The sequence below is a fragment of the Otolemur garnettii genome, unplaced genomic scaffold (genome assembly GCF_000181295.1).
Source record: "Otolemur garnettii isolate 467f Iridium unplaced genomic scaffold, OtoGar3 scaffold00038, whole genome shotgun sequence".
Classification (NCBI taxonomy): Eukaryota; Metazoa; Chordata; class Mammalia; order Primates; family Galagidae; genus Otolemur; species Otolemur garnettii.
Genome location: NW_003852433.1, coordinates 10,874,509 through 10,888,637, shown reverse-complemented (window position 1 = coordinate 10,888,637; position 14,129 = coordinate 10,874,509). Strand labels below are relative to the sequence as shown.

Below are 14,129 nucleotides of genomic sequence, written 5' to 3'. Positions count from 1 at the left end.
ACAGAGATAAGATCTGTTTGATCACACATCTGTAAAACTCCAGAGACTAGATGCTTCACCACAATTCTACATGAATGTCTGAAGAAATTCATTCCATTAAAAAGAGCAAAGCCTTAAACGAAACCCTTCTCATCTCTGGCCACTTAATCTTCAAAACACTCTTATGAAGTTGGTACTATTAGTCCTTACTGCCATCCCCATTTTACAGGTAAAGAAACTGAGGATTGGGAAGTCTTCCATATACAAAATAAGTTTCTGTCATCAGTCTTATCGTGTTATAGACTGAATTGCATCTTCCCCCAAATTTATTAAGTTGAAGCCCTAACTTCCAGTGTGTGACTGTATTTAGAGATACAGACTTCCAGGGAGGTAGAAAAGATTAAATGAGGTCACAAGTCTGGAGCGCTAATCCAACAAGACTGGTGTCTTTATAAGAAGATGAAAGACATCAGAGTTCTCACTCTCTACAAGTGCACAGAGAAGAGGCATGCAAGCACATGGCAAGAAGGTAGCCGCCCATAAACCAGAAAGAGAGCCCTCACTGGAAAATGAATTCACCAGCACCTTGACCTTGGACTTCCAGCCTCCAGAACTATGAGAAGATAAAAGTCTGTTGTTTAAGCCACTGTCTGGGGCATTTTGTTACCGCAGCCCAAGCAGCCTCATACACATGGTAAGCACTCACTGAATATTTGATGACAGGCTGAATGCATAATAAATGAGGGAGCTTACAGGCCAATCACCTGAGAGTTAATTTAGCCTGCTTCCTGCAATGCAGCCTGGTCAGCTATTCCATCTCTCTCTACTCCTGTAATCTAGCTCCCAGGCTGCCAAAAGGGTCACAGATGCCTTGTATTCAGGGGTGCCTCCTGGTCTCTGGCTGTTGCACTGGGGGCGCTGATTGTCTGGAGGTGTCTATTCACAAACAGGAGGCAGGAACCATGACCTGAGCCCCCACAAAAGACTGTGTGGATTCCCCAGAGCTGTGCTGGAGGTAAATATTGGGGCAAATTATTTATGAAATGGGAAAGGTCCTGGGACCCATGGGACACTCCAAGAACCTCACTTTCCTGTCATGGTCCCCATCATGTCTTTGGGATTGGAGCAGAAGAAAGACAGCCATGTAATCTCTGCTGTCTGTAATCTCTGCTGACAGGTGGAGTTTAATTCTCTTCCCCTTGAATTTACACCAGCCTTAAGTGACCTTCTGGCCAATAGAACGTGCTGGAAGGGATGCTCTAGATCTGTGATTCTCAACCAGTGTGCTGTGAGGGGATCTTAAGTGTGCTGTGAAAATTTTCTTAAAGATCATTAATTAAATTATTTTCAAAAGAAGTACAAAACGCAGTAAGTATATTCTTTTTTTTTTAGTTTTTTTTTTTTGATCAACATAATTTAAGTGTGGTGTAGAAGCTTAACTATAGGTTCAAGTGTGCCGTGAGATTAAAAAGGTTGAAACACTGTTCTACAGTGTTAGAAGGCAGATCATTAGAACCTAGATGATATAAGATGTGCTTGCAACTGCCTCCTGGGCCTTGGGAACACTAGCTCGGTGGAATCCAGTCTGATTACCCTGACTGCCACGGTGTGAGGAAGCTCAATGTAATCATGCAGGTGGGCTATATGGGAGGGAGGAGGAGAGAGATGAGACAAGGGAGGGAGGGTCCAGCAACACCCTCAGCTATTCCAGCTGGCCCAGCCCAGATGTGTGAATGAGGAAGCCCTCAGCTGTGTCCGACTTCTGGGCCCTCCAACTACACCTCCAGAATGGCCTGAACATAGAAGCCCAGCTGAGTCCATCCAACTCACAGAAGCCTGAGGGATACCAGCAAATTGTTTTAAGCTTCTTAGTTTTGAGCCTCTCAGTAATACTTAACCTGAATAGGGATCAAAACACAGGAAGTCAATGATGGCTACTTGTGGGCCCACTTCTTGCTGGGAGTTTTTGGAGAAAGCTCTCTGGTCTCTCCTGACACCCAGTGTGGGTCTGTATTGAGAGCCAGGCTGGGGCAGAGGTGGGGTGGGGGTGCTGCCTGGATGGGGAGGACGGCAATCAACTTGTCCTTCACTTGGCTGAACTACCTTCCTGGCCAATACTGGGTCTCTATGAATGAGCTAATGGAAAGGATGCCTGAGGTGTTCCTTCCCATTTCCTGTTTTTCCTCTTCCCCTCTTGGCTTCAGGAAACCAAGAGTGTAAAGGGAGAAATCAGAGGCCCTACACCCTCTTCCTCCACTGGCAAGGGGAAAGGGCAAGAGTGTGGCTGTGGCTCTGGCACTAGGAAGGAGACCTGGTTTTGTAAAGAGTCCTGAATAAGGTTAAAGAAAACACCTGCTGGGCTTTCTTTTGTCTCCATGAAAATACCTGAATTCATAGTGAAGTCACAAATTACCTCCTCACTCTGGGACACTGGGAACCAAGGGATTGTGTCATTCTCCTACTAGGAAACCAGGACCTAACTGTTGCCAGAGAGGCGGAGAGAGAAAATCTTACACAATGTCACCTTCCTGGCTTCTTGGGTTCAGACTAGAGGGTCTCTTTCCGTGGATCTACTGATCTATTCATTCACCGCCTTCTTACTTTCTTCTCCTAGGCCCTGTAGATAGTTTTGGACTTTATTCCCTCAAAAGTGAATACAATCTGAAAAGAAAACTAAGCTTCTGCTTGTTACCACATCCCACAGAATCAGTTATGTGCAGTCGTGCTAAATTTCAAACGGTCTGACTTAGACTCAAGGTATTATACACTGTGAACAAAATTCACATTGGGATGGTGTGCCTCAAAGACTCAGTGGTTCTCCAAAGCAGCTGAAATGGCAGGCAGATGAGAGAAACCCACGGGGCTGGCTTCTGGAGAGACACACCATTCGTCGTAAGATGTGTGATTAGGAAACACACAGAGGGGTTTAAAATTTGAGTGTGTGTGTGTGTGTGTCTGCGCGCACGCAGGCACACAAAAAAGTCACAAGGATAGACTTTCTGAATTATGGGTTGTGTATTTGGGATGAAGCTGTTTTTTCACACGGTCAACTCAATGTGGCTTGCTCTAGGGTAAGTAGTGGCTGAGAGTTAATTACTTAATGATGGTTAATGATTCTCTTAGGTGATACTGGAGGTATATGCAAATTAACACTAATTACAACTCCAGCAGCCGCTAGTGTTTTATGGAGCATTTGATGTGCGAGGGACACCGTGCTGGGTGCCCTGATCCAGTTATCTCATTTTATCCTCACAAGACCTTCCAAGGTAGGCATCACCATACCCACCACTTTTCTTGCAGACAGGAAACCTAAAGTTCAGACTTGATTAAAGTCACAGTTAATAAGTGGCAGAGCCATGTTGGGCCCCACGTGGTCCGACTTGAAATCCCTTGCTCTTAACTGTATTTTTGCTGTACTAAAATTAATTAATCCCTAAGAAAACTCCGGAGCAAGAGCTCTCGGGTGATCCCAATTTGTGGGTGAGTACTCAGGGCGAGAGAAAAGCCCTCCAGTTAAATTCAAGGGCAGGGGCTTTGTGGGATTTGGGGATGCTCTGAATTCAATCACCCGCACTCATAGCAAGACAGGTGAGCAAGCTGCTGGCCCAGGGGAAATCAGAGCATGCCCTTGGCAGTCCTCATCAGCATAGCAGTCTGGCCCAACTCTGGGTCTCTAAGTCCCTAAAAGCCAGTAGGGCTGACTTTCCTCCGCCCCACCATCAACTCCTTGGGGGCCTTGCACCTCCTCTCACCTGCCAGCCTGCAGCACCCCAGAGATGCTGAAGAGCCCAAAGTCCGTGATGACCACTTTGCCATTGTCGTAGAAGACGTTTTTTGACTTGAGGTCCTTGTGAAGGATTCCCTTGGCGTGGAGATAGCCCATGCCCTGTGAGAAGCCAGGGAACAAACAGGAGTGGTCAGAGAAAACCCAAGGGCTCGCTCCCCTCCTGCCTCAGGATCACACTGCTTATCTGGCAGACTGGCCTCCCCAGTGAGACCCCACTCAGTATGGACAGAGCCAGGAGGTAGAGTGGGAGAAGGCAGGGCTCCCCAGCCAAAATCCACCACCACCCTCAGACCAGCTGCAAAGCTATCTCATTTGCTTCCTTTAAAAGAAAAAAGAGAAGTTCATGGAGAAAGGAATTCTATCAACCACCTTCCTCCCCTCCCCCTTTAAAGACTAACTCTTTTGCATGAGATTCATTCCTTAGATCTACATCAAGTTCCTCAAGAGAGTTTCCCTGACTTGATAATCAAGAACATGGAGAACAGTCTATTAGAGTTCCAGTTCAAGGGCAAACATCTGGAGTGGTGGTGGTGGGGCTTATTTTTTGCCTTTGTGAGCAGTCACATCTTTCACTTCTTCTTACAGCTCAGTCCTAACACTTCCAATAGGAAATAAAAGCTTGGGTACCACTGACTAATACGGCACCTGCCGGAGAACACAGCATGTTCCTGTTTGTTTTAATCCAAAATAACACCCAAAGATGTGATGTTTCCCCGGCAGGGGTGGAAAGAGGTAGCTCGCACTTGTGGGAATTTAAGAACTTGAGGGATAAGGAACCCTAACCAAGAGACTCAAAGTGATGAAGTGCAGGCAGAAGCCAAATCTTGGCAGCCCATTCCTAATGACCGTGTCCAGGCAGAACTCTTCTTACACATGGACTCTTCTGACCATGTCTCAGGTGAGTAATCTGGAGCCAAACTGTGAGTCTCAGGAGCCCTTCGGGGCTTTCTTGGGAGGAGGCAGGGGCTTTCTGCGGCTTAGGGAGGAGACCCAAGAGCCTACTGTACCTTCACAATTTCTTGGGCAATCTGCCTGGTTTTGTTGACATCCAAGACGATCTTGGCATCCCTCACCACTGAGTAAAGGGTGCGTCCCTTGCAGAGGCTGAAAAGCAAAAGAATAATATAAATTACTGGCAGGTGTTCAGAAGAGGGTGACCCCTAAAGTTATTGCAAGTGACAAATAATCTAGTGGACACATTGCTATGGTGTCTATGAGACAAGAGGTCTGGAACTGAACCTCAGATCTGGATCTGGGGTGGAGATCTGGGAGGAAGTTCTTACGAATCTTTAGAAACCTTGCCAGACGGACACCCACAGAATCTAGACTAGGCCAGAAAGGGGCCTGCTGCATGCTGTGTCTGTTCCATAGGCTCACAGGTGGAAAGGACCAACAACTTCTGGGTCCTCAGATGCTACTCAGACAGATATTTGTACCAGCTGCACCCACTCTCTGGGAGTCACTGGCATGTGGGGACAGTGATAAAAGACCAGCAAAGTGGTGGCTGATGAGTACTAAGTATCATTAGCCAACGATGCAGTCAACCCTTCAGATGGGGGTGTGTAAACACCCACAATACTATCCAGAAACCAGATGCTGTCTAGATGGAAGGTTTTTCAAACTATTTTCAGCCTCATTGAGTTCATTTTGAGGCCCAGTAATTTAAGATGAATGACAAGATGAAAAAGGACATTATGCAGTGAAAGTTACACCTTCTCATTTAGTCGCCTGAATGCTCCTCCATCCCGTCACTCTGCAGTGAGCTGAATCCCCAGCACAGGCAGAAAGGGTGCCCAGAAGCAGTCACTGAATGAAGGAGCGAATGAATGATCAAGGGAATGAAGGAATTCTAGAGTTGCCATAGCACCCCCAGTCCCCAGCCACTGTGACTGGTTCACTGTATCCAACACTGACCCAAAGAAGAAAGAATGTCATTATGAAAATTAATTTTCCATCTACATCAAAATCATAGCTTGGATTCTTTTCCTTTTAATCTATGATGCTATTGGGAAAATATTGTAGGCCGTGTATTCACTCATTGGGTGTTTATCAAGCCCCTGTTGTGCATTAGACTTTGCAGAGATCATGTTTCCTGTGGTTGAAGCAAAACATTTGGCATCAGAGGCCTCTGAGTTTGAATTCTAGCACTAGTCCTTACTTACCTGTGTCTTCAAGTAGGTTACTTAACCTCTCTGGGCCTCTGTTTGTTTCAAAGGAAACTAATAATTCTTACCTTACAGTTTAGTATGAAGACTGAATAAGATAAGAGTAGGGTACAGTGCGTGCCAATGGTGGGAGCTATAGCACAGTGGTTAGGAGTACAAGGATCTAGAGTTCAAACTCTATGAAGTTAGGATCTTGATCTGAAATTTAGTGGCTGTGTGACCCTGGGCAGGTGAGTTAACCTCTCTGAGCCTCAGTTTTATAATCTACAAAATGGGGCCAAGAGTTACAGTGCCTTACAAGGTTGTTAAGAGAATCACACAAGTGAGGCGTGTGAAGGTGTAGGCAACTTCTCTGTGCCTAACACATGGTTAGGTCCCACTCTCTTGTCCAAATGTGTCTGTACACACATCACACTCTGTGTTGTCCCACCCATCCATATATCCATTCAAATGTCATTGATAGATAACTGCCTGCGTCCTTTGACTAGCATTCATTTCTTCACCTGCTCCGGGTGAGAGGCCCAGGATAGCTGACTCATGGGGAGTCTGATTCACCTGTGACAGGTCTGCCCAGCAAGTCAGCGGGAAGTTGCCTGTGATGATTCCATCCCCCACTTTGCTGTCCCAGGCAGTGTGTTTGCTGTGGCTGTTGAGCAGAGGTGGAGGGGTGGGTTGAGCAGCTAATTAATCCATATTCACATTTAAATACCCAAGACTGTGGGTGGATTCCTTCCCCTGGATACTTTGTTCTTGAACAGCCACCCACACGCATGGCAGACCAGAGCCCAGAAAACACCCTCCCCATTACAGAAGGCACAGCAAATAATCACAACAGGCTCCTAGACTCCCCAGTCTCCAGGGTTCAGATTTCCACCCCTCATCTCCTTTCCCTGCCTGTATCCTCCTTCCCAGCAGCAGCTGCGAAAGCCTTTGCTTTTCATGCTGCCCTTTGTCCTCTGGAGTGGAATAGAAATTGGTACGGCCAGTTTGGCATATCTACTAAAGCAAAATATTCAACAACCCTCAAGTCCTTCTCCAAGAACATACCTAACAGATATCAATACTCATATTCTTCCCAAAACATGTACTAAAATGTTAATAGCAACCCACTCATAGTAGACACGGCTGGAACCAACCTGCAAGGGACTGAATGTCTGTATCCTCCCCAGACCCATTTGTTGAAATCCTAACTGCAAGGAGATGGTATTAGGAGGTGGGGGCTTTGGGAGTTAATTAGGTCACAAGGGTGGAGCCTCATGAATGAGATTAGCACTCTCTTACCAGGGACCCCAGAGAGCTCTCTCACTCTTCCTCTGACATGTCAGAATACAATGAGAAGTCAGAGGTCTACAACCTGGGCAGAGGGTCCTCTCCAGAACCCAACCATGCTGGCACCTTGATCTGGGACTTCCAGCCTTCAGAACTGTGAGAAATACATTTCAGAGCCACCCAGTCTATGGTGCTTTGTTGTAACAGCCTAGAATACTTGTCAACAAGAAAATGAATACAATACAATACATCCATAATGAAATACAGTAGAACCTCTGTACATTGACCACCCAAAGGACTGTAATAAGCTGGTCACAAACACAGGTGGTCAACATAAGGACCTAGGCCTACTGTACTGATACATATTTGTACTGTACCATCTTGTACAGCTTTTATTAGGGAGTATCATATGCGATCATACAGATCAATACAGGATCATACAACATCGATACATTTACTGCTTTCTCACGGTTTAATCATTCTTTCTGAAAAAATAATCAATCTTGGTCTGCTTCTTATTCTTCTTACAAAGGTAGGTGGAGAAAGCACCCTCAGCGCCGGCCACAGCACTCAGCACACCTGAGCATTTCCCCACAGCAAGTGGCTTCAACTGCATTATCAGATACCTGAAGTCCTCTTCTTTTGAAGTCTCTGCAATTTGTGTGTCATCCTCCCTTGCTTCTTCCACTTCATCAGCCCCTTCATACATTTTTATGCTGCTCTGCACTTCAGTCAGTATTGCTTGGAAAATTGCTTCTGGGTCAAGTTCATTACAGGTTGCCACCTCATCATCCATCGTAACAAAACCTTCAAAATCTATGCCTTTGGAGTCTGCCCTGGGAGATGGACCATCAGATGGGGCCCAAACATCGTGCTCACCGGTTGTGACAAACACAGCTTTCTTGAAACACTTCTGTAATGTTTCTGGCTGAACTTTATTCCAGACAGAACTGAGCCCGAGGATAGCACCAGAGCATGCGGTTAACTGACGCAGTGGATGAAGCTGCTTCCCCAGGGAGACCACATGACCACCTACCGCAGGAGCTGGGCTTGGTGGTGCATTTTAAATGTTTTGATGATGGCTTGGTCAAGAGGTTGGATTTCTGAGGTCATGTTTGGGGGCAGAAATTTCAGCATAGCGTCTGTGAGATGATTCACTTGCAGGTGGCCAGGACAATTGTCTGTCGGTGGAATCGACTATTTCTTCTCATTATTTCCCTTACCCACGCCTCAAATAGGGCACCAGTCATTTACGGGCAACTATTTGATCTCCAATGATGGGGAAGTCTTCAGCTTCAGGTTCTTGAACCAGTATGGCTTTGCTGATTTACCAATCACCAAAGGCTGTGGTTTCTCTCTGGCTGAGCTAGCAAAAAGCAAAACTGTGAAATGTGCTTCGGAAAGTTTCCCATTCTTACCTTTGTCACCCTTCGTGATGAGGCTCCTGCGAGGCGTCACCTTAAAGAGTTTGCACTCCTCAGCGTTAAGACCTTGTCATCTGTGAAGCCCTGGATAAAGTGCAGGAACTTTCTGATGAACTCCTCCACAACGTCTACTGCAACTTCACTGGACTCACCACATAAGACTTTCTGGGAGATCTTGTACTGCAGTCTAAATTTCTCAAGCCAACCACTTGATGCTTGGAAATTTACCACCTGAATTCCTCTGTGCATTTTCTTTTTTTTTTTTTTTTGAGACAGAGCCTCAAGCTGTCCCCCTGGGTAGAGTGCTGTGGTATCACAGCTCATAGCAACCTCCAACTCCTGGGTTCAAGCGAGTCTCCTGCCTCCGCCTCCCAAGTAGCTGGGACCACAGGTGCCCACCACAATGCCTGGCTATTTTTTGGTTGCAGCCATCATTGTTGTTTGGTGGGCCCGGGCTGGATTCGAACCCACCACCTTGAGTGTAGGTGGCTGGCGCCTTAGCCACTTGAGCCACAGGCGCCGAGCCCTTCTGTGCATTTTTTTAGCCACTTCTTGGATCATCAGCCCAGAGATTTGAGCATTAACTGCCCTCCTTTATTTGAACCAGATTAATGTGGTTTCCTGGACTTCCATGAGGGAAGTTTTCCTCCTTTTCTGCTGCAGGTCTCTGCTTTTCTTACAATATCTCTCCAAGTCCTCATGTTCACACTGGATGTTGCCAGCTGCGGGCTTGCTAACACCAAAATGTTCTACCATCTTTCTTTGGCTGCTGCTTTCCAGAAAATGTTGAAGATCAACTTTTCCTGCAATGTCAGACTTTCCAGTTCTTTCCTTTGGGCCATCATGCCTGGATTAACTGTAAAATTTTTTGGTAATTGTAGGATGTACCCGCAATTCAGACTAGTCAATCACGTTGACAAAAAAAATCTCTCCCATAACATGCGATAAACAATAAGATGTTAGGTCTAATACAACACGTAGTAATAATAAAATATGACAAAGAACTTATGCTAGAGAAAAACTGATACAATGAAGGGCAAAGCCAACATCTTCTACCCATTGGTGTTGAGTGGACTCAACAAGGATAAATTGATAGTGTGTCACAGTCTAAGTGGTCAAGATACAACTTACAGAGGTGGTCAATATGTAGAGATCAATATTCCACTGAGTACATGTGGTGCATGTCCAGTCTATGAAAATTAGGTCAACATAGGGAGGTGGTCAAGTATGGAGGTTCTAGTGTACTATAGAAAGACAACCAAACTACTGCTAAGTACAAAAAGTATGGATGAAGTTTCCAAACATGATGTTGAGTGAAGGAAGCCCGACACTGAAAGATGAAAAGAGTATGAAAGACAGTGAAAGATTCCATCTGTAGGAAGTGCTATAGACAAAGCTGATCTATGTGCTAAAACTACAGTCCCCAACCCATGGGCCACCGACCAGTACTGGTCTATGGCCTGTTAGGAACTGGGCCACACAGCAGGAGGTGAGCAAGCTTATCTGTATTTACGGCCACTCCCCATTGCTTGCATCACTGCCTGAGCTCTGCCTATCAGATCAGCAGTGGCATTAGATTCTCATAGGAGCGTGAACTACCGTAAACTGTGCATGATCTTCTTGCAGTCTCCTTATGAGAATCTAATGCCTGATGATCAGAGGTGGAGCTGAAGTGGTGAGTGCTAGTGCTGGGTGGGAAGCAGCTGGAAATACAGTATGGGACTGTCTGGTTGTAGGAAAATAAGCTCAGGCCTCCCACTGATTCTGCATTATGGTGAGTTGTGCAATTATTTCATTATATGTCACAATGTAATAATACTAGAAATAAAGTGTGCAATAAATGTAACGCACTTGAATCATCTTGAAATCATCCTCCCAACTCCTGGTCCAGGAAAAATTGTCTTCCATGAAACCAGTCCTTGGGGCCACGAAAGTTGGGGAGTGCTGTGCTAAATATTAACACAGGGGTGCCCCATGAGTGTGTGGGTGAAGGGGCTGGGGGAGGCGATGCTCTGTGTTTCGGTCTGGGTGATGGTTACGAGTACATATACTTGGCGGAAATTCAGTGGGCTGTGCTCTTAGGATCTTAGGATCCTTTTGTGGATATGCTATCCTTCCAAAAAATGTTTTTAAAAAATCAGGGAGGAAAAGACGAACTATACATGGCATTGACATTAAAAAACTCTAAACCAACCCTGACACCCAAGGTATCCATTTCTAAACTATTTGCACAGTGAAGAGTATCTGCAGATGGGCCATATTGACAGAGGAATTTGGGGTGCCAGTCCCAGCCATGTTCATCCTGGTGTTTATGGGGGCTAATCTGGAGATAAGTTCAAGGTGAAGGCTGAGCTCTAAGCAAGAAGAGCATTAGGCAAGTGTCCTGGGTAACTGAAGCTAGGAGAGTCCAAATCCCAACTCTATCACTTACTACTTGCTGGTGACCTTGGGAAGTGACTGAAACCTCAGTTTTCTCCTCTGTCAAATGGGGATAGTAGTGACAATACCAGCTGACAGGGTCCCAGCACGCTTTGTGTGCCAGGCCCCAGCTGAAGTACACGAGCCCTGCGAGGTGGGTATTCTCACCGTATCTCGTCAATCCCAAGGTGCCTTCTCTCCTCCCATTCTAACATCACTGAAATCACAACAGGTAAGCGATCACTGACAGTCATAGTTGCATTGGCTCTGCCTTTTTTTGTTTGCATTACATAAAATAAATGGTGACTATTCTAATGCAGGACATCTAGATTTAATAAAGCATGTTATCAACCACATTGCATAGGTGAGGAAACTGAGGCTCAGAGAGCTTAAGTGAAGCTGGGGTTTTTTTAATTGATGAAGATTAAACATAGTTACGATAAATAACATGATTTGACACATGTATACATTGTGAGCTATTTAACACATGCATTGCCTCATATCCTTACTTTTGTGGTGAGAATATTTAAGATGTACCCTCTCAGCAATTTTCAAGTGGATAATAGATCGTAATGAGCTGTAGCTGCTGTGATCTACAATAGATCTCTTGAACCAATTCCTCCAAACTGAAATTTCATGTCTTTTGACCAATATTCCCCCAACACTCCAACCCACCAGCCTCTGGTAACCACTCTGGTAACCACCATGCAACTATTTCTATGAGTTTAATTTCTTAGATTCCATATATAACTGATATCATGTAGTGTTTTCTGGCTTATTTCACTGAATATAATGTCACACAGATTGATCCAAGTTGCTGCAAATGACAGCATTGCCTTCTTTTTTCAGGCTGATTAATATTCCATTGTATTTATATACCATACTTTCTTTATCCATCCGCCCATTGATAGATTCTTAGGCTGATTCCACATCTTGGCTACTGTGAATAAATTTGACTTTATAGCCATTAGAGTAATTACAGGAACTGGGATTTGAACCCATGCAGCCTGGCCCTGGAGTTTGGTTCTTAAGACCCATTTTGTGTTTTTCAACAACTTTTTCTGAGAGTGTGGCACATCAGAGGTGCTCAGTAAGTGGCAGCTATAATGTCACTATCACCTATGCCAGTGAGGATTAATAAGCCTGCTGTCCTCGGGAACGGAGTCAGAGTGGAGGTCAGTTGGAGGTGTTTTAGGGGCTCAAGGATGTATTTAGTAGGTCTCTAGCTCTGGGGGTGGTAGGCGTGCACACACAGGTACACTCCTCCTGGTATGTCCCTGCCAAGAGAAATCACATTTCTCCAGGAAGAAGAGCAAAGCCTGGGGAGTTGCCACATACCTGCAGGCCACCCATCTCCACCAGTCCTGGCCTCAGGCAGCTCCCACAGGGCTGCCCTTTGAGCTTATCTACCAGGTAACACAGCAAACTTCTGGTCAAGATGGCAGTGTAGGAATAAAATGTCTATTGCAAGCCAGCCTAAAAGGGGCTTGTGAGAAGCAAAGAGTTAAAACCATCTGAAGGTTTATCTCTGAAGGCCTCAGTCCAAACTGGCTCATTCTGCCAAAACAGTGGCTGGGACAGAAATCTAGATGCCTGTGACAGCCACTTCCTTTCCTGCCTTCAAACCGCTCACCACCACGCCCAGGGACCCAGGTGGGTTGTGAATGCTGGAGAGTAGGGGACTTTGGCTGGGAGCAGCCACCTCTGAGGACCAGCAGACTGGCTGCCAGCCCAGCTCTGCCACCCCTAGTCCCTATGGTGTGGTGACACACACATCTCATGGCATCTATGACCATGGGTGTGGTCAACTGAACAATGGCCTCTGAGGATGTCTAATGTCTACATTCTAGTCCCTGGAACTGGTGGATAGTTAACATTCAAGGCAAAATGGACTTTGCAGATGTGATTGAGCTGAGGCTCTTAAGCTGGAGAGATTATCCTGGGTTATCTGTGTGGGCCCCATGTCATCACAGGGTCTTCAAAAGTGAAGGGAAGACAAAAGAGAGAGGCAGAGGGAAATTTGAGCATGGAGGAGGAGGAGGAGAGAGAAAGACGAGAAAGACCCATCATTGTTGGCTTTAGAGAAAGAAGCCACAAACCAAAGAAACACGTGAGGCCTCTGGAAGACAGAAAAGACAGGAAAATGGAATCTCCCGTGGGGTTTCTAGAAGGAACATATCCCTGCCGACATTGATTTTAGCCCTGAAAGACCAATTAAAAAAAAATAATAATAACAGATTTAGGGGTATGAACAGTTTTTGGTTACATGGATGAATTATGGTGAAGTCTGGGCTTTTCTTGTGCCGGTCACCCCAATAATGTACATTGTTCTCAATGGGCAATTCTTTATCCCTCACCCCCCTCCCACTCTACCCTTTTACGAGCCTCTGATGTCTATTATTCCACCCTGTGTGCCCCTCTGTACCCACAGCTTAGCTCCCACTTATAAGTGAGAACATCCATTATTTGTTGTTTTGGTCCTGAGTTCATTTCACTTAAGATAATGGTCTTCAGTTCCCCCCAAGTTGCTGCAAAGGACATTACTCCATCCTTTTTATGGCTGAGTAGCATTCCACACCACATTTTTTTTATCCACTCAGTGATTGATGGGTGCCTAGGTTGGTTCCATAGCTTTGCTGTTGTGATGTAATAAACACATAAGTACAGATATATTTTTGATATAATGATTTCTTTTCCTTTGAGTAGATTCCCCAGGAGGGGGATTGCTGGATTGAATGGTAGATCTACTTTCAGTTCCTTGAGACATGAGAGACCCACTTTGGACTTCTGACCTCCAGAACAGTCAGATGAGTTTTCATGGTCTCAAACCACTAACACAGCAGAACAGTTAAGTACCACCCAGAGGTGGCTGTGAAGTTGAAATGAAATCACACGAGTTCTGTGCTTGTCCCTGCTTCCAGCCAGAGTGTGCCTTCCTTCAACAGCTGCTCATATGATCACTAATGATATTATAACTAATAATAATATTCTCCTTCCTGGATGAACACAACTGCCTCCTAACTCCCCTATCTGGTTTCCTCAATTCATTCTCCATCCAGCACTCCAAGGGACTCTTCAAAATGTAAA

General features: G+C 45.5%; 1 protein-coding gene across 1 annotated transcript in view; it reads right to left on the bottom strand.

Moving 5' to 3' along the window:
- The window catches only part of KSR2 (kinase suppressor of ras 2), a 424,985-nt gene that overhangs the window by 9,962 nt on the left and 400,894 nt on the right, over positions 1 to 14,129 (bottom strand). Inside the window, exons 15-16 of the mRNA XM_003789934.1 lie at positions 4,774 to 4,870; positions 3,732 to 3,865 (exon numbers count right to left, since the gene is read on the bottom strand). Coding sequence (XP_003789982.1) covers positions 3,732 to 3,865; positions 4,774 to 4,870 — 231 coding nt within the window. The remainder of the gene's footprint in view (positions 1 to 3,731; positions 3,866 to 4,773; positions 4,871 to 14,129) is intronic.